Source organism: Cucurbita moschata, unplaced genomic scaffold (genome assembly GCF_002738365.1).
Source record: "Cucurbita moschata cultivar Rifu unplaced genomic scaffold, Cmos_1.0 Cmo_Scf00020, whole genome shotgun sequence".
Classification (NCBI taxonomy): Eukaryota; Viridiplantae; Streptophyta; class Magnoliopsida; order Cucurbitales; family Cucurbitaceae; genus Cucurbita; species Cucurbita moschata.
In genome coordinates this window covers 71,097-96,480 of record NW_019268536.1, presented here as the reverse complement: position 1 = coordinate 96,480, position 25,384 = coordinate 71,097, and the positions used below count along the sequence as shown (strand labels likewise).

Sequence of the window (25,384 nt, the reverse complement as noted above, 5' to 3'; positions counted from 1 at the left end):
TTTTTTTTTTTTTTTTTTTTTTTTTTTTTTTTTTTTTTTTTTTTTTGTCGGAAAAGAAATATTCCATGAATTTTTTAATAAATAATTTCTATTTTTCAATATAAATTCTATTTAAAAATGTAAAAGATTTTAATAAATTCAACCATATTGTATAATCTCATAGTAATTTACTTTGGATTTATACCTAGAATATAACTATAAAATAAATTTGGTGGTTCTATTGCGGTTAGCTAGATAACCATTGTGCTATATTTGTTCTAGTCCAGCAAATAAGTCAGTCATGAGAAATTCGGACTTTATAGACACGTCGACGTATGTTTGAGCTATGAGTCATGTTTGCAAGAAATGTTTTAGGAAACGTGAGCGATGAAACACATTTGGAAAATTAAAGAACTTTATAGGACTAAAACGAAGGAACACCCCAACTTAAATAGCATATAACTTAGGGTAGGAAAAAAATGATAACTAGTCATATTCATATATCTAGGACATTTTAGCCTCAATGCAGGCGCAGACATGATTTTTGTGAATGGTCATACACCCTCTATTGACATAACATGAAAAGGCTTGAAATGGGCCTGCAACCATGGACAATTAGTACTAGACAAGTATGATCAACACATTTTACCAGGGGTTATAGATAACACGCCTTTAACAAACATGACCGTTTCTGACTAATAAATTGAACATGAAAAGAGTGACATTTGCTTTCATGTCTTCAAGGAAGAGTTCGAACGCCTTCCGAAGATAATCCAAAGTGCCCATTTCGAAAGATGTGGAAATGAGCTTTTAGATAGAGTCGATTGTTTACGAATGAGACCCTGCTGCTTCAGCGCGTGACACTGTCATTGTCCAAGTTCATCCATAGTTTTGCAGTTTTTGAACGACCTAATTTGAAAATGGTGGGAAGGAGTATGCGTTGAGTCGGCGTCATGGAGATGGTTGGATGAGTAATTGCAACCGTGTTAGCCAATTGAGCATGATATTGTCCATTTTGAGGATAAATTCTAGTATCATTACTTTTAGTTTTTCAAAAGGCCTCATATCAGAGATAGTGTTCGTTTACTTATAAACTCATGATCTTTCTCTCAATTAACCAACGTGAACTACTCCTCTCAATAATTCTCAACAATTCTCTCCTCGAACAAAATACACCATAGCCTTCTCTTGAGCACTCAAACAAACTACACCATTTGTTCCACCTTCTCTTGAGCTCTCAAACAAAATACACCATTTGTTCAACGCTCGAGTCATTTTTTACTATACTTCGAAACTCACAATTTCTTTGTTCGACACTAGAGAATTCTATTGGCATGACTCTAATATCATATTAGGAATCACGACTTTCCACAATGATATGATATTGTCCACTTTAAATATAACCTTTCATCACTTTTCTTTTGGTTTCCCTAAAATGCCTCGTTACCAATGAAACAATATCGTTTGCTTATAAACTCATAATCTTTCTCTTAACTAGTCGGACTATTCCTCTTAATAATCCTCACCATTCAACGGGATGAAATTTAAACAAGGAACAAACACTTAGAAGGCAAAAATCAAAACAAATAAGAAGAGAACACTTGATTGACATAGTCTGAAACAAAGACAGATTGATAACTGCAATCACAACGTGAGAGCAAATTTCACACCACAAAGCACAAAAGAAACACAAACCAGCATAGTTTTGGCTCTCCTTTATTTCTACATCATTAAGTGATGAGAGTACACATAGTGAAACTACGGACCAGGAGACGAGCCAGAAGGCCTAAAACAGAAGCTGCGAGGAACTTGGTCAGGAGAAACCATTCCCCCTCCCTGACTCGTATCAATAGCTTCCAACATTTCGCCAACCTCATGCATTGCAGGGCGTTCGGATGGGTTGCCATCCCAGCATTTCCTCATCACGTTTGCCAGAGAATTTGGGCAGCACTCCGGAATAATGGGTCGCAGATTCTGCCAAAACATGATGCTTATGCTTCAGATCTTCTTCATGAACATAAACATAGAACACATAATTCTACTAAATAAATGGAAAAGGGAATTGGTTAGGCAATGAACAAGAGACCTGATGAGACGTGTTTTACGTCTTACGTCCAAAGTACCTTACCTGATGAACAACTCCAGATGATATGTCAGCGAAACTAAGATTGGGGTATGGCATGGCGCAGCAGTAAATTTCCCACAAGCAAATGCCGAAGCTATAGACATCACATGTTATATTGTACGGTTTCCCTTTAAGAATCTATGAGTGTGTTAGAATATTAACATATTAAGGCCTACTATACACAAACTAGACATGAGATATGATCCTTATCCATAATTATTCATATTGAACAAAAGCTTTGAACATGTTTGAGCAACCACTCATTCAGATTGAATGCATTATCATCGTGTTTTTGTTCTATATTTCCATCATTTGAGGTATTAAGAACAAACCAAACCACTGAGAAGAATGCAAATCGATTGTAACAGCCTACGCCCACCGCTAACAAATATTGTCCGCTTTAGCCCGTTATGTATCGCTGTCAGCCTCACGGTTTTAAAACACGTCTACTAAGGAGAGGTTTCCCACCCTTATAAGGAATGTTTCTTTCGCCACTCTAATCGATGTTGGATCTCACAATCCACCCACTTTGGGGGCCAGCATCCTCCCTAGCACACCGCCCGATATTTGGGTCCGATACCATTTATAACAACCCAAGTCCACCACTAGTAAATATTGTCCGCTTTGGCCCGTTATGTATCACCGTCAGCCTCACGGTTCTAAAACACATTTATTAGGGAGAGGTTTCCACACCCTTATAAGGAATGCTTCATTCCCCACTCTAACCGATGTTGGATCTCACAATCCACCCCCCTTGGGGGCTAGCATCCTCACTAGCACACCGCCCGGTTTCTGGGTCTGATACCATTTGTAACAACTCAAGTCCACCGCTAGCAAATATTGTCCGCTTTGGCCCGTTATGTATCGCCGTCAGCTTCATGATTTTAAAACACATCTATTAGGGAGAGGTTTCCACATCCTTACATTCGTTCTCCTCTCCAACGACGTGGGATTCACATCAATTTCCAGACTCCAAGTAGAGAAATGTGTCACTCTAAAAGAACATATGTTCGTAAAGGGGAAACAACAACAGAAGGATGTAATATTTCAAATCAGTATCCTTTTTTCCAAATACATCTATAATTGGAGAATGTGTACACGCAGTTCTAATTGCTATTACACATGATAAAACAACATTGCTAGTGCCTAATAATGAGATGTATTAAGAACAGAATGACAAAGTTACCTCTGGGGCCATGTATTCAACGGTACCAGTTTTTCCATTCATATCTCTTGGATTCCAAGCTTTAACACGAGCAGCTCCAATATCAGCAATTTTAAGGGTTCTGTGGGCATCTATCAACATATTTACAGTTCTGACATCATGATGCATAATCTTGTTGGAGTGTAGATAGCTAAGCCTGTGTAGTTAGTTATAACTCTAATTAGCAAATCTTCTACTTTAGAAAAGAGAGAGAAAGAGAGAGAGTTACCCTCTAGAGAGATCCAAAGCTAATTGAATGGCATCCTTAAAGGGGAGTTTCCTTTTCCTGTTCCTAATCAAAAACTCTATTAATGTCCCACCAGGAAGATACTCAACAACAACACAACAAGTCGTAGGTGAAATGGAGCTTTGATGATCCATTGAAGAGAGTTTTGAAGGAATCTGAAGATTTCTAGCTTTTGTTGAAGCCCCAACAAACTGTTACCAAAGATAAAAACCGGAGTTGAAGAAAACAAAATTCATATACAGAAAAATATATGAACCCACGAACATCAACCATTCATATTAGAAGAAGTTTGTACTTTTGTAACATTAGGATGGTGAAGCTTGTGCCAAACATCAACTCTTTGCCGAAAAAATTCCCTCAAAACAGGGCCATCCCCCCAGTCCAATATCTTCACTGAAATATGGAAAAAAATAGAGTTCTTAAGCCAATTATGTTCGCAAACACCCAGCTCGAAGCTGACTCCATACTTGGACATAAACGTAAGCAGAAGAAGCAAAAGCTATTAGGAATCATGGATCTCCACAATGGTATGATATTGTCCACTTTGAGCATAACCTCTCGTGACTTTGCTTTGGGCTTCCCCAAAAGGCCTCATACCAATGGAGATGTATTGCTTTACTTATAAACTCATGCCCTGAATTAGCCAATGTGGGACTCACTCCCAATAATCCTCAACAAAATCAAAAGGGAAAAGATGAGTTTAATTACCTGCTACAGCTTGGTTGTCATATGTTCCCTTGAATACAGTTCTATAAGTCCCGTGAGCAACAACTTTTTGGATATCAAGTTTAGAAAAATCAATCTCCCATTCCTCGGACCAGGGGCGTTCCGAGCCCCCCTGTAGTATGTATTGCGGATATTGATCGCTTCCCATAATAAGAAGGCCATACAGCTCCACATCATTTCCTTTCGAATCCATTGCTGATATGCAAAATTTAGAAATTATCCCTCAACACTAAGTTTGTGATTTGAAAAATATGGAATCCATTGTCCGACAAATTAAATTAAATCTAGCTCAATCACTAGTTGACTGACTTAATACAAAGTCAACTTTTATTAATATTAATATTTTGTCCCAATTTGATGGCGATGACGAGTGAGAGAAAGACTGATGTGATGTGATGGCATAGTATATAGGTTCCCCTTTTTAGTGGATATTACAATATTAATTTGTTTGGCCCAATGTCTTGCTCTTTATTATTATTTCTATTCGTAGGACAGTGAAGTAATGTTTCAGCTTTTGAACTCCGTTCGAGGGATTGTTAAACCTTATTTTTAACTATGTTTTCACCATGTTTGGATTATTTATGAATTTTGAAGTCCATGACAATTTTAAAGCTCAAATGAATTTTTAGATATTTTTCGCTTGAACTTACAATTACATGTTGAGGATTGTTGGGAGGGAATCCCATGTTGACTAATTAAGAGGATAATCATGGGTTTATAAGTAAGGAATACATCTCTATTGGTATGAGGCCTTTTGGGGAAACCAAAAACAAAGCCATGAGAACTTATGCTCAAAGTGGACAATATCATACCATTGTGGAGGATCGTGATTCCTAACATGATATTATAGTCATGCCCTTAACTTAGTTATGTCAATAGAATCCTCAAGTGTCGAACAAAGGGTGTACTTTGTTCGAGGGCGCTAAAGAAAGAGTCAAGTCTCGACTAAGGGGAGGTTGTTCAAGGGCTCTATTGGTCTCAAGGAACGCTCTATTTTGTACTTTGTTCGAGGGGAGGATTATTAGGAGAGAGTACCACATTGGCTAATTAAGAGGATGATCATGCCTTTATGAGTAAGGAGTACATCTCCATTGATACGTGGCCTTTTGGAGAAATCAAAAGCAAAGCCATAAGTGGATAATATCATACCATTCTACTCCGACCCTATGCATGATATATAGCAGCAGTTTTATTTTAAACAACAACAAGGAATTCTTAGAAGGCAAAAATCAACTATTAGGGAGAGAACAATACCATTAAGTGATGAGAGTCCAAGTGAATTAAGGACCACTGGGCGTGCCGAAAGGGCTGAAACAGAAGCTGCAAGAGACTTTGTTAGGAGAAACCATCCCCTCTCCTTTACTCTTTTCAATGGCTTCCAACATTTCGACAACCTTATGCATTTCAGGGCGTTTGGATGGATTTCTATCCCAGCACTTCCTCATCACTTTTGCCAGAGAATTTGGACAGCATTCCGGGATATCGGGTCGCAGATTCTGGCAAAACAAAATGCTAATGCTTCAGATCTTCTTCATGAACTTTACACATAAACATAGAATTTATAACACTACTGAATAAATGGAAAGGGGCATTATATAAGATTAAGCTCTTCACTATAGATATTATTTTGAAGTTCTACCCCTACCGGTTGCAACAAACACAAGAATAAAAGTCATTAATAAGAGACTTGATGTGAGATCCCACGTCAATTGGAGAGAGTAACAACATTGATTAGAGACGGAAACGAGTGTCAGTTAGAACGTTGGGCCCTGAAGGGGTGGATTGTGAGATCCCTTTATAAGGATGTGGAAACCTCTTCCTAGCAGACGCGTTTTAAAAACCTTGAGGGAAAACCTGAAAGGAAAAGCGCAAAGAGGACAATATCTGCTAGTGATGGGTTTGGGCCGTTACACTTGAAGAGACGTGTTTTATGTCTTACGTCCTCCCAAGTACCGTACCTGATGAACAACTCCAGATGATATGTCAGCAGAGCTAAGATCGGGGTATGGTATATCGCAACTGTAAATTTTCCACAAGCAGATGCCAAAGCTATAGACATCACATCTTTTATTGTATGGCTTCCCTTCAATAACCTACAAGTGAGGTAGAATATTAGCATATTAACGCCTACTCTACAGAAACTAGACATGAGACATGATCATTATCCATTATTATTCACATTGAACAAAAGCTTTGAACATGTTCGAGCAACCACTTGTTCAAAATGAGTGCATAATCATCGTGTTTTTCTCCAATACTTCCATCATTTCAGGTTGGCAGAGAAGAAAACAAATCCAGATATAGCTACCAAATTGATTTCAGGACTTGAAGGAGAGAAAAGTTTGATGCGAAAGAACATATGTTGGTAAAGGAAAAAACAGAAGAATGTAACATTTCAAATCAGTATCCTTTCTTCCAAATACATCTATAATTTGAGAATATCTACATGCGGTTCTAATCGCTATTACACATGATAAATCAACATTGCCAGTGCCTAATAATAACATGTATTAAGGACAAAATGACAAAGTTACCTCTGGGGCAATGTATTCGACAGTACTAGTTAATTCCCCAGTCATATCATTTGGATTCCGAGCTTTAACACGTGCAACCCCAATATCAGCAATTTTAAGACTTCTGTGAGCATCTATCAACATATTTTCAGGTTTGACATCTTGATGCACAATGTTGTTGGAGTGTAGATAGCTAAGCCTGTAGTAATAATTGTTTTACTTTAGAAAAGATGATATCCAACATTGGTAAACAGAAAGAGAGAGAGAGAGAGAGTTACCCTCTAGAGAGATCCAAAGCTAAGTGAATGGCATCCTTGAAGGGAAGTTTCTTTTTGTTGTGCTTCATCAACAACTCTTTTAATGTCCCACCAGGAAGATACTCAACAACAACACAACAATCCGTAGGTGAAATGGAGTTTTGATGATTCATTGAAGAGACTTTTGATTTTGAAGGAATCTGAAGACTTATAGCTTTTGTTGAAGCCCCAACAAACTGTTATGAAAGATAAAAAGGATAATCATTAGCCACCCACCTCAAAACCAGCGTTGAAGAAAACAAAATTCGTATACAGAAAAATATATGATCCCGTGAACATCAACCATTCACTATAAGAACTTAGAACAAGAAGAAGTTGGTACTTTCGTAACATTAGGATGGTGAAGCTTGTGCCAAGCATCAACTTTTTGCCGAAATGATTCCCTCAAAACAGGGTCATCCCCCCACTCCAATATCTTCACTGTAATATGGAAAAAGTAGGGTTCAGCTACAATTTGACATCAACAAAAATTCTCAAACCAATGTGTTCGCAAATAAAAATATACAGTCTTAGGAATTAAAACATTCCCCATTCATAAACCATGTAAAAAGCTTTAAATTATGAATGTCAGCCAGTTTCCAATAGATTCCCTCACCTATCGGAATGTAAGCAGCAGAAGCAAAATCAAAAGCGAAAAGGATGTTTACCTGCGACAGCTTGGTTGTCATATGTTCCTCCGAATACAGTTAAGTCCCGTGAGCAACAATTTTCTGGATGTCGAGTTTAGAAAAATCAATCTTCCACTCCTCCGTCCAAGGGCATTCTTTGCTCCCCTTCGTCGGGCCACAACTTAAACCAATGTGTTCCACATCTTCCCACTCCTTCGACCAACAACATGACCAGCGCGAACGTGGTATGTATCCATATTTCCCCTCTTTCGACCTTTTTTGTGGTAGCACCCGTTTCCAGCTTCCCGTGGTCTCCGGGCTCTGCGTCTCGATTGTAGTGCCCTCCCTCCCTGTAGTTTACTTTCGGACTGAGATATACACGATATCTTGAACACAAAGAATTGAAAATATAGAAATATCAACATCTTAAGATTTCAAGGTAAGATTAAACATCGACATCTTTTGAATGGTTCAAATAAAATTATGTTTTAATATATGATTTTAGATCATATTTTTCAATAATGCGACTCTTCAAATGATACGTTATATTACCAAATTAATATGGATAGTTAATAGGACCACTCCACTTTTATAAATTATTAAATCATAGAAATGTTTATTCTTATATATCACGTAAATTAAAGCTTTGTTTCTCTTATATCCTTCGTCATTCCTCGATTTAATTGTTAATGTCGTTGATGATATTTAATTTTGAATCTCAGTTTACGGGCTTTCGAATGATGGTTGAACGTAGTCTCAAACGCGAGCCAAACGTCACTTGTAGCGGAGAGACGAACGACGACAACAATGACTTCCTCGGTGAGAGAGAAGAGTAGTAGATAGATAAGTCTATGATCGACTACTTTTTCACGTCAAAGTGTTTGGTGCTTGAGTGTTGAAGAGATTTATGATTAAAAGGGAGGTGGCGAAACTAGACTTCTTCAACCCAGCCCAGCCTGTCTTGACTATCAAGAAAGGGGAGAAGTTGGTTTTTTCGAGTAAGATAATTGGAGGAAGAAAGGTTGATGGTGATAGCGTTGAAAGGAAGAAAATGAGAGGAGGATTCGAAAGTCAAGTCATGTAAAAAAAGTGATCAGAGTTGCTAAAACGGTTCTAATACCATAAGTATATTTGCTAAAACCACCACCTTCAACATTTTCTGTCTATAACCATTTACATAACCAAATAAATTAGAAAAAAAACAGAAGAGCAATAAATTGATACATGATTATTTTGATCAATGGTCAAATATGATAGTAAACCGTAATGAAATGATAAATATCTTCAATCATACAAAATATTAATATATAATCAAGAGTTACATATAATACATATAGTAACCCATAATTCAAGGTTAAATAAATATACTCAACATATGAAAAAACCATTTATCCATATGAACTCTTCATTGAAATAACTGGTTTGATGGTTGATCGAACCATAGTAAAGCTAGACTACGTTATACTACATTAATAATATATAACTTTTCTAATAATTATCTTTGTCGGTATAAAATTCACTGTAAAATTATATTCTAAATATATATTAAACTTCTTACATTTGTGTTTTTGAGAGTAAAATGTGTATGCATATATATCTCTTAATAATCAATTTTAGCATTTAAACTATAATCATATTATTCAATATTTTTGTCTCAAAAAAGATTTAAATTTTAAAGAAACCCTTTTTAGCCATCACCGGAGATGATGCGAAAATTTTTTATGCTTTTAACAATAATCATAATGTCTTTCGAAACTATATAAAAAAAAATATATATAAATTTAAAGAATATATTATAATAATTAATTATAAAATATATTTTAGATATTAGTAATCGGTTAATATTTTATGTTAAGATACGGTATAATTAACCATATATTTTATCTTATTATTTAGTTACGATATTTTATCTTATTATTTAGTTACGATTGAATTAACGTTAATTTTATCTTATTATTTAGTTAGAATTTGCATATTTTATTTTATTTTGAAAATTTAGTTACTTTATACTTATTATTTAGTTAGGATTGAATTAACTTTAATTTTATTGTTAGGATTTGCTTAACCGTATATTTTATTTTATTCTAAAAATTTAGTTAATTTATATTTTTATTGATTAGTTGGTAGCTTGTATCCTATTTAAAGAAGGCGACCAAATCAGTAGAGAGAAGCAGGAAAATCGAGACCCAGAAAAGCATTCAACTACAGTTACTAGTTTGGCGACCAAATCAGTAGAGAGAAGCAGGAAAATCGAGAACCAGGAAAGCATTCAACTACAGTTACTAGTTTAGTAGATAACTGTGGATTACTCGCGAAAGAAAAAGAGAAAAAAATTTGAAAATTTAGTGTGTAAAAGGAGGACAATTTTACTTTGATTACCGCATCGAACAGCTGTGAAGAGGTGAGTGTGAGAGATTGTGGTGGGACTCAGCGGTAGGGTCTGGGTTATCCCCACGACACACTCTTACTCTCCCGCCTTCCCGCTCTTTTGAATCTCATCTGCGACACCCCATTTTCCTAAGCTAGGTTAAGTGGGAGGAGCGAGTGGTGGAAGTAGCTAATTAGTTGTGATTGTGTGGTTTTTTTGCTTTTGAGTGGCCCTTTGAGGTATATGCTTGAAGAACACGTTTAGCTTGCCGACATGGACACTCCGGAGAGGAATCAGATCGGCACGACGGCGGCCCCTAAATTTGAGGTGATGGGATGACCCTTTTGCTGTTTGATTGTTTTTGTGGCTGCTTTGGGACTTTTTGTCATCTGGGTTGGGATTGGGTTCTCGTTCTTGTGCATGTTCTTTGATTTCATCTTCGTTGACTATTGGTCGATCCCATTTCTGCTCTGGATTTGTCTTGTGAATTCCTTGATATGTTTTCTTTCTGGGTTTTGGTTGGTTTTAAATTCAAGCTCCAGATCTCCAATTTGAGCAATATTTGCTGTTCATAATGGCCATGGTTCTGTTTCTGCACTTGGGTCTTTTGTTACTGTTACTTTGAAATTTGGTGCGTTTAAATCTGTTGTGCTACACCGAAGTTTAGAACAGATATCTATCTTGGTTTTGGCTCGTAGCAGCATATGCTTAGATACAATGGCTATTCTTATTGATGGTGCAGGATTCCCCAGTTTTCAACTACATCAATAATCTTTCTCCGATTCAACCTGTCAAGTCCATACATACTGCACAGACCTTCAACTCTCTTAGTTTTTCATCCCTTCCATCGGTTTTTACTTCGCCGCATACCAGTTCTTACAAGGAATCTAGATTCTTAAGAAGGTACTGTACAGACCTCTTTCAAGATGTTTTTTCAAAAGATTACTTGCGAGGAATCACTGTTTATAATTGGAACTTTATTTGTCAACAGGCGCTGTTATTCAGATCTATCAAAACCAGACTTTTCTTCTGAAAATGGGAATAAAGGTGTTACAGGGAATGTGGATGAATTGCAGGTTAACTCTAGTGCACCAGATGACAAATCTGAATCATCTACCAAGCTGTCTTCTGAGCCACAAGCGTTGAAGAGCCATTCTTCTCGTCCAGATTGTGACCGACCGCTACCTGATAGTGACGACCGAGCTGTAAGTGACCCTTGTGTTGAAAATAACTCCGGAAGTGGATCATCTGAAGCTGAAGGGAATAGGCTGGTGGTCAGCCAAACTGAAGAAAAAGAGGGGACAAGTTATGACTGGGAAAGTTTAATTACTGAAGGCGCTGATATTTTGATATTCAGCTCCCCCAATGGCTCAGAGGCTATCAGACTTGTTCAGAAACCATCAAGCACCTTGGCTCAGATGATGGAAAATGACGATGCCAATCTGTCAAGAATGAGAATTGCTGATCCAATAGAATCTAGTGGTGGACAGCATGAAATAGAGTTTTCGTCGTCTCGAGCTGGAGAGGGTTGTGAACTAAAAGATATGGACCAGGCAATAGATGATGGCATTTCCTTTCCAATTTCAAGTGACTCTATGAGTAGGGAAATAACAGATGAAGAGGTGGCTAGATATATAGCAGATGATTGTATGGTATTAATGTTCTTCATAACCTCTCATTTATTTCTTCTAAACTAAACTTTCCATTGTAACTACACTGCTTAATAACCTTCAAAGGTATTAATGTTTGATTGTTTGTTTGCTTACAGCCGGTATCTAATTTGCATCGGGGTATGCGGAGGCGCTGTCTGGACTTCGAGGCTGTAGTCAGTCGAAGAAAAAACATGGAAGATGGTTCAAATGGTTGTTCTGTGTCGACGCATCCAGAAGAGAAGACGACATCCATGGATAAACAACTTGTTCCTTATAAATCTGGTGGTGTTGTTACTCGATACGTTTTAACTGGAATAGGCTTACACTTGAATGCTTTGGCAACAACTTCAAAGGATGCCAAAAATCTCAATCATGAAAGGTTCTCATCTGAGAGGCAACTGAACTTGCCTAATTCAGGTGGTTCGTGTCATTCGTCTTCAACTGGTCTGGATCCGCTCTCGACTTCGATTGTTACCGAACAAGACATGGATCCTTCAGGGAGTGGGGTTCAAAGTGAGGAAGATGCTGCTATGGCTTCTGCATATGTGCTTGCTGATGATTTCAATCAAAATAGTCCCAAAAGGAAGAGGCAAGCTAAATACTCTCAATGAAATGGCTATTGCATCTCCTTGTTAGCTAATAAAAGGCTAATGGTTTTGCAGGCGTAGGTTGGAACACGCTGGAGAAACTGAGTTATCATGCAAACGCTGTAATTGTAAAAAGTCTAAGTGTTTAAAACTGTGAGTTCCAACTCCAATAGTCTGACTGAATTGTCTTCCGTTTGTATCTGACTTGTTGTCATCTATGTGCAGTTACTGTGAATGCTTTGCAGCAGGAGTTTACTGCATTGAGCCATGTTCATGTCAAGATTGCTTTAACAAACCTATTCATGAAGATACTGTTCTTGCAACTCGTAAGCAGATTGAATCTCGCAATCCGCTCGCATTTGCTCCCAAAGTGATCAGGAACTCGGATTCTCTTCCAGAACCCGGGGTATGAAAATCTCTGTCTATATTTTTCCAAGTGTGGGAGTGCAAGATCATAATTTGAGCAATTTGTTTGTTTCAGGATGAATCTAACAAAACCCCAGCATCTGCACGCCATAAAAGAGGATGCAACTGCAAGAAGTCTAATTGCCTTAAGAGATATTGTGAATGCTATCAGGTTTTACCCCCTTAGACAACCTTAGACAACCATGTGTTTGTTAAGTTCTTTACTTCTTCTTCTCCCCTTCTTGGGATCTTACTTAAACCACTTGTTTTTCTCAAAGGGTGGTGTTGGATGCTCCATCAGTTGCAGATGTGAGGGGTGTAAAAATGCATTTGGAAGAAAGGATGGTGAGCTTTTCTACTTGATTATGTTAAATGACGTTGTTCAGTGCGAGATCTCACATTGGTTGGAGAGGGGAACGAAGCATTCCTTAATAGTGTGGAAACCTCTCCTATAGATGCGTTTTAAAACCGTGAGGCTGATGGCGATATGAAACATTCCCTGAGTATATATTGTTTTTGTTTCAGGGTCTTCTCTTTTGGGACTAGAAACTGAACTAGAAGAAGAAGAAACAGAAGCAAACCAAATGAGTGTAATGGACAAAGCCTTGCAAGGCCCTGAAATCCAGAACAATGAAGAGCAGAACCCAGGTTCTGCTATTCCCTCAACTCCATTACAACTTCCCAGGTACCTCTCTTAACTTTACAGCTAAACAATAATGTTAACATTCATCGTTGTTGAAACATTGACAATCTGTACATCTGCAGGCAATTGGTTCCCCTGCCATTCTCTGCTAGGAGCAACCCACTGCGTTCTTCTTTTCTAAACGTCGGATCCTCATCAGGATTTTATGCTGGCTACAAACATGAAAAGCCAAACACTGCGCCCGTTTCGGACGATGCAATACCGAACATTCTTCGTGGCGATGGCTCTCCTGGTGCAGGCGTGAAGACTGATTCCCCCAACAGTATGAGGATATCTCCTCCTCAGAGTGACTTCGGCCTATCGCCATTGCCACGAACAGGTCGGAAACTGATATTGCAGTCTATTCCATCTTTCCCTTCTCTCACCCCTCAACACTGAAAAGGGTAATCTTTTCAAGCAGAGTCTGCTTCATTTTGGCAATTAGTTGAAACATATGATGCTGAGTGGTACTCTGTTTGAGCTTTGTATGATAAATAGTGTCCCTAAGCCCAATGGCAACGCCTGTAGAAATGATGGTTGAACCGTTGATTTATATAGATGTGTAATTAATTTGGTTCATTTCGATCTTTCTTCTCATCGAAGTCTAGTGAAAACCATGTGTTTTCGATTCTTGCTGGGAGATCTTAATGAAGGAACAAACCCACTCGTAGACACATCGAGCCCATTAGACCACTAGACTCCATTTTCAGCTGAAGTGATCATCCAGTGAGCTTGAATTGGACCAAGTAAGCTTAATCTATGGCTTTCTCTGGGTCCAACTTTCATCCTCGGCCCAACCCATTTTTTTGAGTCGTCGTAGAATTTGAACATAACTCAATTGGCTAAACCTACTTCTTAAACTTTACCATTATAATGAAGTTGAAGAGATAAGACCATTTTACTAAAATTGGAGAGAGCAATTATTTAATTATAATAAGACAAGAAGCATGAACAACTCATTGACCATGCAAAAACTGGACCAATAACCTAACGAGTCAAAATAACTGACCCATGCGAACATCATTTCATTGACCGTTCAAAGCATCGACTAATGGCTCCTCTTGGACTTTCCATAATTGTCTAATGACTCCTCATAGACTTTCCATTTGTATCGGGTAGAAGTTATTTCAACTTTAAAAATATCTAATAAATTTTTAAATTTTTAATTTTGAGTTTGATATCTCCCGTTCCCAATTATTCAAAATTTGATTTATTTAGATATAAATTTAAAATCAATAAAATTTTACTTTAATAACTTATTAAACATTTAGCAACAATTTAAACACTTTTTTTTAATTAAATTGTTGGTAGTTGGTAAATGGAGAATTGAGTCATGGAATCAATGCTAAAAGGCATTATTGGCTTTTGCTATATGATTATTCAAAAGAACTGTGATTAATAATGGAGGAAACTTTATCAAAAAAATAGTGGCTATTAATTTTTTTGTCACATTTTCACACATGGTGACAATATAAAATGGGTTTAAATACTTTAATAATTATTTTATAATTATATTACTAGCATGTGCATGAATAAAATTATTTATAATAAAAAGTCGATCGACTTAAAAATTAAAAACTAAGGTAAGTAATACGCGCACTAAAACTATAATAAATATATTAATTACTAGCAATTTGAATACTCGCTTTCATATTTGTAAGTGATATATTTTAAAAATAAAAATAATAGAAATACCGAGGTAAACCTTTTGCATTTATTTTCGAAATAAAATTAAAAAAAATATTTCTTCTCTAAAGTGAGGATCTCCACAATATATTTCCAACCTTAATTGTTCGGGTTTTTGTTGACTTTTGTATCATTGACTTTTATTATTCCTAAATTTTATTTAATTATCAAAATGTGATTCAAATGGTTTATATGATATGGTATAGTAATATGAACACCCAACCTTATTATTATTTTTAACTTTTTTTATTTATTTATTTAACAATTGAAAGTAAATAATATTTTGATTAACTGAATCTATATATATGTAGTGTTTTTAAATTAAGGTAAACAAAAGAGGAAAAGTGGGTAGCTATTTAAAATTTGTGATAACGTTTAAAAATTTTCTAAAAATTCAATCAAATTCTGTTTAATTTTATTAATTACGGTCGTTTAAATTTATTTGATGAGTATGATCCTATGAAGAAAAGATTATATATTCGAAATAACCAAAATTAAAGAAATTCTGTTTGATTTGATCATATATTTTATAATTATTTTTCACAAACTTGATGAGGAAGAATAATTTAAAAAAGGAGAAAAAAAAATCTAGAAACTCCATGAAGAACAGCTTGAAGAACAGCGTAACCAGAAGCAAACGTGCAGAAGGGAAGAAAATTAAAATAATAAACTCGAAAGAATACGACAGTTTTTCTGTTCAAGGGTTTAATTAACTCCAACAATAATTATAATTTCAAGATTTGTTTTTGAGGTAATTATGGTGTTCGGGTTTGTGTATTTATACTAATTACATACGTTCGTTTAATTTTTGTGTTAATGGCTTAATTGCTTGCTTAACCCTTTTGCCTAATTCACTTCTTTTGCTTGATCTCCGTGCTGTCAGTTACGGTGCTCGTGGTAGAGGCATTCTTGAACGGCGCTGTACAGAACCCAAAAATATAATGTGAATATGATCTTCACTCTTCAGCGATGGGGAATAGCCGGGAGACGAGGAATGAGTATCAGCCTGAGTCAAGAGACAGCCACAGAAAAACATGGGTGAAGAAGCTGATTGGTTAGTGGGTTTTTTTCTTTTTCTTGTGGGTTTCATTTGATCGAAATGTTTTATGAGAAGAAGGTGCTTTTTCGCCGCTTTTTGGGGTGACCCATTTGCTTGAACATTGATTTTGTGTTCTTTTTGAACTGTAGATTTGGTTGGATGATTGGAAACAAGCAGCTGTTTCAGCCGTTCTGGTGATTTTTGATCCCCTGGTGCTCAGCACAGGTAAGCTTTTGAACAAATGGCTTCTTCCTTTTGATTATACTGCACATCCTATACAATCCTTTGAGGAAGTTCTATGTGGTTGAAGATCTGGATTCCTTTTGTTTAAAGGGCCAATATGAACAAATTTTCATTTGATTTATAATCCATTTGCTGTTCCTATGAAGGTGTAGTGAGTGACAAGGAGCTGGACAGGCTCGTGAAGAATTAAGTAGCTGGTGAAGTTCAAACTACCAAGCTGGCTTGGAAACGTTACCTGGACTATAACTGGTACAAGGACCAGGCTATTCCAAGGTCTAAACCCTTTGTTCGGTTGTTGTTTGCCGGAGTCATGGCGACCTTGTTGCATTCTGAATCTCGGCGCTTATATTCTTGGTGGTGGGATAGCCATATTAGCCCCAAGAACTCAAAATGGCTACAGGAGAATCTTACAGGTTATGCTTCTTATTATCATGTTCAATCTTTTATGGTACTACCTTGCTTCCTCTTCAATAGAAGTTTAGCCTTTCATTTGCGGAGCTTCATGTTCATATCCCAAACATCTGAGTTTGGGATGAATTGGTATTGGAGGTTAGAGTTGAAAGAAGAGAGAAGAATGATAATTTATGTGTAATGAGGGAGGTGGAAAGTTTGTAGCTGAAACTCACTTTTCTTGAGCTAATCATACTTTGTCTCTTGGAGATGGCTTTTGGGATGGGCACAAGATGGGGGTGTCCTTTTGAATATCTCGACTTCGTCATTTATGAAAGTTAATGTTGTGTAGCGTAAATGTGAGATCCCACGTCGGTTGGAGAGGGGAACGAAGCATTCCTTAGAAAGGTGTGGAAACCTTTCCCTTGTAGACGTGTTTTAAAACCGTGAGGCTGACGGCGATACGTAACGGGTCAAAGCAGACAATATCTGCTAGCGGTGGGTTTGGGTTGTTATAAATGGTATCAGAGCCAGACATGGGGCGGTGTGCTAGTGAGGACGCTGGACCCTCAAGGGGGTGGATTGTGAGATCCCACATCAGTTGGAGAGGGGAACAAAACATTCCTAATAAGGGTGTGGAAATCTCTCCCTAATAGACTCGTTTTAAAACCGTGAGGCTGACGGCGATACGTAACGGGTCAAAGTGGACAATAGCTGCTAGCAGTGGGTTTGGGTTGTTATAAATGGTATCAGAGCCAGACACGGGGCGCTGTGCTAGTGAGGACGCTTGACCCTCAAGGGGGTGGATTGTGAGATCCCACCTCGGTTGGAGAGGGGAACAAAGCATTCCGTAAAAGGGTGTGGAAACCTCTCCCAAATAGGCGTGTTTTAAAACCGTGAGGCTGACGGCGATATTTAACATATCAAAGTGGACAATATATGTTAGAGGTGGGCTTGGACTGCTACAGTAAACGTGTCTGAATTGGCCTTTGCGTTCTCAAGATTCCTTGTTCTCCGGATGCCCTCATGTATAAACATATGGATGCTAGCTTAAATTTGAATTTATTGAAACTATATCATTGTCGTGTTCTCTTTTGCAACGGCGGATAACAACTAGATATACTAACAAAGACATGGTCACTTTTTCTTCAGACATGGATGCCAATGTAAAAGCAATGATCAGACCCATTGAAGAAGATGCAGACTCCTTTGCAAGAAGAGCTGAAATGTACTACAACAAACGTCCAGAGCTTATAAAAGTAGTTGAGGAGTTCTACCGAGCGTACCGTGCTTTAGCTGAACGATATGACCCTGCAACTGCAGAGCTTCAAGATGCACATGAAACCATGCCTCAAGCATTAGACAACCAAATGCCTCCTGATGATGAGTCTTGTTCTGATGCTGAATCCCACACACCAGAAATCCACCTCCCAAATCATGCACTGCATGACAAAGGTGACTTGCACAAGGAGTTGGGGAGTTCATCATCAACGAATCAAAGCGGTTCTGCAAGTAAAGCGGGTTTGAAACAGCTCAATGAGATGTTTGCATCAGAGGGAAGCACTGAACTGCAAGTAGTTCGTCGTGAAGGTGAATTCGATGGCCATAACTTGCATAGAGTGCCCTTTCAGTTAATTAGGAACATTTGTGTTCTCAAACCTCCAATTCTGTGGTTGTCTGAAAGAGACGAAAAATTGGATTCTGAACTTCAAAGTTTAAGAAAGAGACTGAATGAGATGGAATCTGAAAAGGAAGCTTTCTTTGTTAAATACCAGAATTCTTTGGAAAAGCTATCCAGCCTAGAGAAAGAACTTAGTTCTACTCAAAAAGATGCCAGTGGACTCGACGAACGAGCGAGCAAAGCTGAAATCGAAATAAAAATATTGAAGGAAGCCCTTCAAGATTTGAAAGCAGAGAAGAATGCAGGCCTTCTACAATATAATCAATGTTTGCAAAACATATCTAGCCTAGAAAAGCTATTTTCTGACTCCCAACAAGATGCTGAAGGACATAAAGAGAGAACCGCTAAGGCCGAAATTGAAGCCCACAACCTTGAGCAACAACTTTCCAGATTAGCAGCTGAAAAGGAGGTCAGTCTTGTTCAGTATGAGCAATGCCTAAAGAAGATATCTGCTTTAGAGAATAAAATCTCTGTTTCTGAAGATTATGCAAGAACGCTCGATGAACGAATGAATCGTTCAGAGACTGAAGTGAAAGTACTGAAGAGAGCTCTCGACGCTCTGAATGAAGAGAAGGAAATAGCATCTCGCCAGTATGAGCAGTGCTTGGAGAAAATTGCCAAGATGGAAACTGAAATATCTCATGCTCAAGATGAACTTGTGATAGCTAATGCAAAACTGGAGACAACAGAAGAAAGGTGTGCTCATTTGGAGCAGTCAAACCATTCACTGCAGTTTGAAGCAGACAACCTTGTACACAAGATTGTTATTAAGGATCGAGAGCTTGCAGAAACGCGAGATGAGCTGAAGAAACTGCAGACTCTAATGAATGAACTGACTTTTTCTTCCAATACTATAATGAAGAATTTGGAGGATCAATTATCTGGCTTGATGGAGATGAAAGAGAAGCTTGAAGAGGTTGTTTCTAAAAAAGAAGAGCAGAGAAAGTTGCTCGAGAAAGAGATCGATCATTTGAGAGACGAAATTAACGAATCGAGTGTAAGATACCAGCGCATAATGAGACAATTGGAAGAGGAATTTGAAGAGGAGAATGCCAAGCTGAGGGAGGCCTGTGAAAAGAACAGGAACGAGATAGAAGCACTTCACGAAAAACTCAGTTATATGGATAAACTTGAAAAGGAAAATTTGTCTTTCCTTATTGAATGTGAACAATATGAAGAGGCATCCAAGTTATCAGATAAAGTTATTGCTGAATTGGAAGGCGAAAATATGGAGCAACAAGTTGAAGTAGAATTTATGTACAATGAAATCAATAAATTAAGAGGAGGAATCCGTAAGGTTTTAATGGCTCTTCAAATTGACCAAGTTGAAGAGAGGATTCTGATAGTGGATATTTTGGCCAGAATTGAGGATTTGAAAACGTCCGTGTTCAAAAACAAGGACGAGAAGCGGCAACTGCTCGTTCAGAACTCGGTTTTATTGACTCTTCTCAAGCAACTGAGTTTCGAGAGTGAAGAACTGAAAGAAAACTTTATGCAGGATCAACTAGCAATGCATGAACAAGACAAGCAGAATTTAATCATTCAGGAAACAATTGCTTTCAACATCCTATCGTCGATTTTCGAAAGCTTCAAAACAGAGAAATTCTTGGAAATCGAAAGGCTTGTTCAAGATATCTGTCATCTCCAAGTGGTTAATTCTGAGACAAGGGAAGAAGTTGTGAAGTTGGCAGAGAAATCTCAGTCGAAGGACGTTGAAAATTTGCGTTTAAACGGATCGGTAGAGAAATTGGCAAAGGAGCTACATGAAACAAAAGCTTCGAATGATGAACTCAACCATCAAATTTTACTTGGAAATGATTTACTGAGGTCGGAGGCCCGAAAGCTGTCTGAAACAGAGGAGGAGCTTAAAAATTCACAAAACTTCAACATGAAACTGTGTGATACTGTTGAGGAGCTCAAGATGGAAGGTGAAGAAACAATGATGATCAAACAGAATCTAGAGAATGAGAATCTTGAACTTAAAGAAAAGTGCTTAAGCCAGGAGAATCAGATTCAACGCCTCAGTGAAGTAAATGAAAATTTGAAATCTGAAGTTGATTTATTGAATGAGGAGATGGAGAAATGCAAGATTAGAGAGGAGTGTCTGAGTCTAGAGCTACAGGAGAGAAGAGATGAGTTTGAGCTCTGGGAAGCTGAAGCCACGGCATTTTACTTCGATAATCAAATCTCATCGATACGGGAGGTTTTATACGAGAATAAGGTACACGAACTTGTCCATGCTTGTGAAAATGCTCGGGATGAGGAGGCTGAAAAAGATATGGAGATCGAAAAACTCAGAGAAAGAGTAAGTTTCCTGGAAATTGAAGTCGGAGAAATGGAGGCACAGTTGTGTGCATATAAGCCAGCCATAGCTGCTCTGAGGGAGGATGTAGAATCACTCAAGCATATTGTTCTTCCTCAGGTAAAACTTTTTTCTTATTAATTATATGCTACAATATGGAAAATGTGACTGAAATCTATGCTGATTTACGTTCGTGTGTTGCCAGGGCGAGGAAACCACAGCTCATGTTCATCAGAGGAGCTGTAATGTCTACAAAGATGAGATATTGGATTTGCAGGAGATTGGGGCCATGATAAAAGTAGTGGAGAAGGCTGTGATCGAGGAAAAGAAAAAACTTAACAAAGAAGCTGCTGAAGTACATGTCGAAGGAACATCGCATCGAGAAGCGACAACGGAGGATGGAATTACTGATAATCCTAAGGCAAGAAAGAACAAACCTGAGAATGAAATGGTAATGAAAGATATTCCACTGGATCGTGAATCAGATAGTTCTTTCCAGAGAAGAAGCAGAAGGGAAAGTAGTGAGACCAATGAGCAAATGCTTAAGTTGTGGGAAATTGCTGCGCAGAATTGTGACCAGAATTTGATTGATAGCTCGCCACAAAGCCCCTCAGACCCACAAGTTGAGTACCCACAGTTGGAGCAATCCCCCAGCAGCAGCAGCATTAGAGAACGAATCCGAAGAGGCCGAAAAGGAAAGATCTTAGAGAGAATTGATTCATATGTCGATCAGTTGACAGGTCTTCTAACAAGTGTTAGAGATTTGAAAAAGAGAATTGAAGTGAACATCTTCGAAATGACTCCAAACAATGAATACGACACGGTTGAGAAACACATAAAAGAAGTCGAGGAAGATATATTTCAGCAAATGAATATCAATGATCAACTGAAGCAGAATTTGGAACGCAGTCCCTCGTTTTTCGAGCAAATGCCATCAATAGAAATCGAGGCGACTGGAAACATCCCCTTAAGCAAACTAAGAGAGCAGGCACGAAGAGGATCTGTAAAGATACAACAACTACAGTTCGAGGTACAGAGCATTCAGCGCGTTGTGCTGAAACTCGAAGCCGAGAAGAAACCAAAAGGGAAGAACACATTACCGGGGAGTAGTAAACCTCGGGTTATTCTGAGAGATTTCATCTGCAGAAGCGGAAAACGGAGGGAAAGATGGAAGAAACCATGTTCTTGTGGATGTATGAGACCTTCCACGCATGGAGACTGAATCTCCCGATAGATACTCCGGCTGTACAGTAGTAGAAGATTATAGAGACAGCATCTAGATATCCATCCCATTGTAAGTTGCAATAATGGTAGATCATCATCTCTGGATCTATCTAATGATGATGAACTATAACAGGACAGATTCTTGTCTTGCGCTACCTTGATTGATTATGATGATTAAAGTCCAGAAATAAAATGTTCACATTTTTCAATGCTCTGTTACCAGAATTGCGATCTTCATTTCTTCTAACCCCATCGCCGCACCCGCCGCCGCCATTCTTCTTACTGCGTGGTGGAGGCGCCGCCGCCGGAGTTGGTGGAAGGAGCATCAGAGCAAGGGGGAAAGATAACACAACTTGGAGAGGGAATTGGAAAGGATGGAACCACAGAGGGTGGCCTTCAAATTTTGTTAAATAAATCCTAAAAAAATAATTGGTATTTTATCCTATTTTAATAAAATTCACACAAAATTGAAAATTTAGAAATACCTTTAATATTTTGAAATTTAGAAGCGTATTAAACCCAAAATAAAATTTTCATGACATAAAAATGAACCATCTAATTTTTACTTTATTTTATGGATATGGCAACAAGCTCACAATTCACTATATAGAAGCCAAGTAGAGGCGCTGTACTTTACCATATAATGAACTTTAAAAAAAAAAAAAAAAAAAAAAACCTCTTGATCAAACTAATACGAACCATAACGAACAAAGTTCCGTGTCGAGAAAGTCGGGAAAAAAGTGCAATTCGTGAAATTAATTCAATGAAGGCATATTCTTTGACTAATAGCACAAAATTGCGATCCTCAAAACCTACTCTTCTCACTAGACCAATAAGCGGGCTAAAACAAGTTTGTAGCAAACGGGGGCAAAAAAATAAACAAAACAGATTAAACCAACTCGGAATGAAATTTAACATTACTGAACTCAAGCTCCAACAACTTCAGTAGCCTCCTCTGCCGCCGCTTCGTCGGCCGGTCTCTCAACCTTCACGCCAACGTCTTCTGAGTAGTCGCCGTGAACCTGCAAGCATAATCAGCAAAAGCGATTAATGAAATGACAATAGAATTTTTCCCTTCTAATACAAATATCACGGAGGAAACATAAAACTCTGAAATACTTCCAGAAATAAACCAGATATATACCTCCATTAACTTCCCAAGATCGAATTTGGGAGCTTTCAAAATTTTAACTTTCCGGATAAACACATTTTGAAGAGGGTAGATACTTGATGTTGCCTTTTCGATCTCCTTGCCAATTGACTCTGGAATGAACTTGCGAACCAATTCCTTCAAATCACAAGAGGACGCCTGGTTTACCATGATCTCTCTCATCTTCCGGCGGATCTGACATGGATTAGAGATATCAGCATTATTTAAAATAACTTTTTGCAAAATCCACAAGTGCGTGCCAATGAATATGGAACTACTTTAAAAAATGAAATACCATAAGCAAAATAACAGGCCGAAGTAAACTTAGTAATACTTAGTATCAAAAATATTACTCAATTTTTACTACAAAATACTTCACAGAAGTCCTATGAACTAACCTGCCTGATCTGGCTGGATTGCGCATAACAGGTTCTTTTCACCTGGTTTGGCCTTCTCTTAGTGAATCCAATGCAAAACATTCTAAGGGTGTAGCTGTCTGTGGTTTTGACATCCACGTGAGCTTCAATCAAAGTATGCCACTTGCGTACTAAAGACCTCAATTTGTCAGTAGTGAAGTTCATTCCCTGAACATTTTTACAATGAAGAATAAAGATGATCAAAAGGAAGGCTACAAAATATGATGTGAATAAATCTACATAATTAAATGCAAAATCCATCTAACCCAGAAATTTGTCAGGACATTCCTCCCTTGAACATCTTCTGCTCTCAATCGAATCTTCCTGTAAGCATGCTCCTCATCATCCTGAAGATCAGCCAACGAGACCTCGAAGACTCTATGTTTGAGTCCTTCAGATGCAATCTATTGAGAGCAACAAAGAAAACTTTTACATTCACATTGTATGAAATAAGACCTACAAGAACATACAAATCACGGCAGCAAAACAGGGGTCTTAAAGCTAAAATGATATAATATGACTTGAGAAAACTCTAAAGAAGTTAACATCGTATCCAATGCAAACAAACTTGCAATTAGTATTGCAAGTCATCTAGAAAATATAAAATCCAATCTTTAGTTCTCAGATACCAAATATTCAAGTCAAAAAAAATGCATCAATACAAAACCATAAACAGCAGAATAATCGCAACCTCTCTAATGCTAGAAACCCATCAGATTAAACTCGGTACATTAATCAAATTCAAAAATGCCTCTAAGATTATACAAACATAATATAATTTCCCTCACTCTACACTCTCAGCTCTCATATAAAGTATAAACACAAAAGTAAAAGCAATCAGAACAGTGTCGATTTACCTTGGTACCCTGCGTGCGCGTAACAAGAGTCTTTCCAACATTCTTAACAGTGAAAACTGAAGGAGCCTTGATATCATACCAATCCTTCTTGGCAAATGGATCGGTGCTGAAGGACAAGCAAATAACAGATAAATACAGGCACGCCAAAACTAATACAAAGATCTGAGAGACTAAAGAAGCAAATAGATATACTCACGCTTTCTTCTTGCCTCCCTTCTTTCCCTTCGAAATCCGCTTGTTCTTGCTGATCCAACAGAAATCGAGTGTCAGAGATAAAAACCAAAATGCAGCATAAAATCGAAAACAATCGGAATGAGAGAATGAGAGATAGTACCCGACGGCCATGGTTGAAGGAGGTGAGTTGCCCCGACTCTGCAGATGTTTTGCTGCTCGGCAGAGAAAGTTCGAGAGCCGCCATAAACCCTAAATCTCTGTTTATATAGGTCATGCTTCCTTTTCCTTTTTCTTTTTTTATTTTTTATTTTTTGATTTATTACTATTATTATTTTTAAATCGTCGATTATACTTTTGCGGCCTCGACTTTAACGAAGAGTCTACAACAATATCAAAATTTTACTGTGTTTGTAATTACAGTAAAAAAATAATGGTGAGAATATCATTTTCAAAAGAAATAAGAGCAATTTTTTTTTCCAAGATAATACATTATTTTTTTTAATTTTCTAAGATAATAATTTTTTTAAATAGCTAAAATTACTTTTCCATGTAAATATATATATAATATTTTTTTAAATTGTTTAGACCAAAAGTTCAAAATTTTAAAATTTTACCATATTTATTAAATTTGTTAAAACTAATCGGATTTAAATGAAGAATTTTTATTATTTCAAAGTTAAATTATAATAATTTTAAATATATTATAATATTTGCACAGGTCATTGACGGGTGAAAGAAGGTAAGATCAAGTATTTAATCGTGGTTTTATTATAATGTAGAGATTTTTTTTTTTTTTTTTTTTTTTTTTT

At 37.4% G+C, this 25,384-nt stretch overlaps 5 protein-coding genes across 7 annotated transcripts; 2 read left to right on the top strand and 3 right to left on the bottom strand.

Moving 5' to 3' along the window:
- Positions 1-1,590: 1,590 nt before the first annotated feature.
- LOC111457467 (serine/threonine-protein kinase STY17-like) lies at positions 1,591-5,666 on the bottom strand. Its single transcript, XM_023099673.1, has 7 exons — positions 5,536-5,666; positions 4,264-4,476; positions 3,851-3,948; positions 3,538-3,746; positions 3,291-3,465; positions 2,108-2,242; positions 1,591-1,953 (listed from the first exon to the last, which is right to left on the bottom strand). Exons 2-7 carry the CDS (start codon positions 4,472-4,474, stop codon positions 1,738-1,740), a joined length of 1,044 nt encoding a protein of 347 aa, XP_022955441.1. The 5' UTR covers positions 4,475-4,476; positions 5,536-5,666; the 3' UTR covers positions 1,591-1,737.
- Positions 3,864-7,927, bottom strand: LOC111457468 (serine/threonine-protein kinase STY46-like). The gene is made up of 7 exons (XM_023099674.1): positions 7,707-7,927; positions 7,434-7,531; positions 7,073-7,287; positions 6,816-6,993; positions 6,240-6,374; positions 5,536-5,777; positions 3,864-3,948 (listed from the first exon to the last, which is right to left on the bottom strand). The coding sequence occupies exons 1-6, from the start codon at positions 7,777-7,779 to the stop codon at positions 5,562-5,564; spliced, it is 915 nt and encodes a 304-aa protein (XP_022955442.1). The 5' UTR covers positions 7,780-7,927; the 3' UTR covers positions 3,864-3,948; positions 5,536-5,561.
- A 2,433-nt stretch (positions 7,928-10,360) lies between these two features.
- On the top strand, positions 10,361-13,990 carry LOC111457461 (protein tesmin/TSO1-like CXC 2). The gene is made up of 10 exons (XM_023099666.1): positions 10,361-10,414; positions 10,830-10,990; positions 11,079-11,739; positions 11,856-12,328; positions 12,402-12,479; positions 12,552-12,732; positions 12,808-12,903; positions 13,010-13,076; positions 13,257-13,416; positions 13,497-13,990. The coding sequence occupies exons 1-10, from the start codon at positions 10,361-10,363 to the stop codon at positions 13,810-13,812; spliced, it is 2,247 nt and encodes a 748-aa protein (XP_022955434.1). The 3' UTR covers positions 13,813-13,990.
- Positions 13,991-15,746: 1,756 nt separating this feature from the next.
- Positions 15,747-22,187, top strand: LOC111457990 (protein NETWORKED 1A-like). 3 transcript variants are annotated; one of them, XM_023100467.1, is made up of 6 exons: positions 15,747-15,850; positions 15,983-16,153; positions 16,288-16,363; positions 16,528-16,794; positions 17,924-20,874; positions 20,960-22,187. In XM_023100467.1, exons 4-6 carry the CDS (start codon positions 16,692-16,694, stop codon positions 21,974-21,976), a joined length of 4,071 nt encoding a protein of 1,356 aa, XP_022956235.1. In that variant the 5' UTR covers positions 15,747-15,850; positions 15,983-16,153; positions 16,288-16,363; positions 16,528-16,691; the 3' UTR covers positions 21,977-22,187. The 3 variants fall into 3 exon arrangements, with proteins under 3 accessions (XP_022956235.1, XP_022956236.1, XP_022956234.1); XM_023100468.1 differs by lacking the exon at positions 15,747-15,850 and having other exon boundaries at positions 15,952-16,153; positions 20,960-21,292; positions 21,323-22,187; XM_023100466.1 differs by lacking the exon at positions 15,747-15,850 and having other exon boundaries at positions 15,952-16,153.
- Positions 22,188-22,641: 454 nt separating this feature from the next.
- On the bottom strand, positions 22,642-24,856 carry LOC111457971 (40S ribosomal protein S3a-like). Its single transcript, XM_023100440.1, has 7 exons — positions 24,736-24,856; positions 24,598-24,645; positions 24,402-24,507; positions 23,811-23,948; positions 23,527-23,712; positions 23,123-23,323; positions 22,642-23,000 (listed from the first exon to the last, which is right to left on the bottom strand). The coding sequence occupies exons 1-7, from the start codon at positions 24,744-24,746 to the stop codon at positions 22,905-22,907; spliced, it is 786 nt and encodes a 261-aa protein (XP_022956208.1). The 5' UTR covers positions 24,747-24,856; the 3' UTR covers positions 22,642-22,904.
- Between the last annotated feature and the right edge of the window lie 528 nt (positions 24,857-25,384).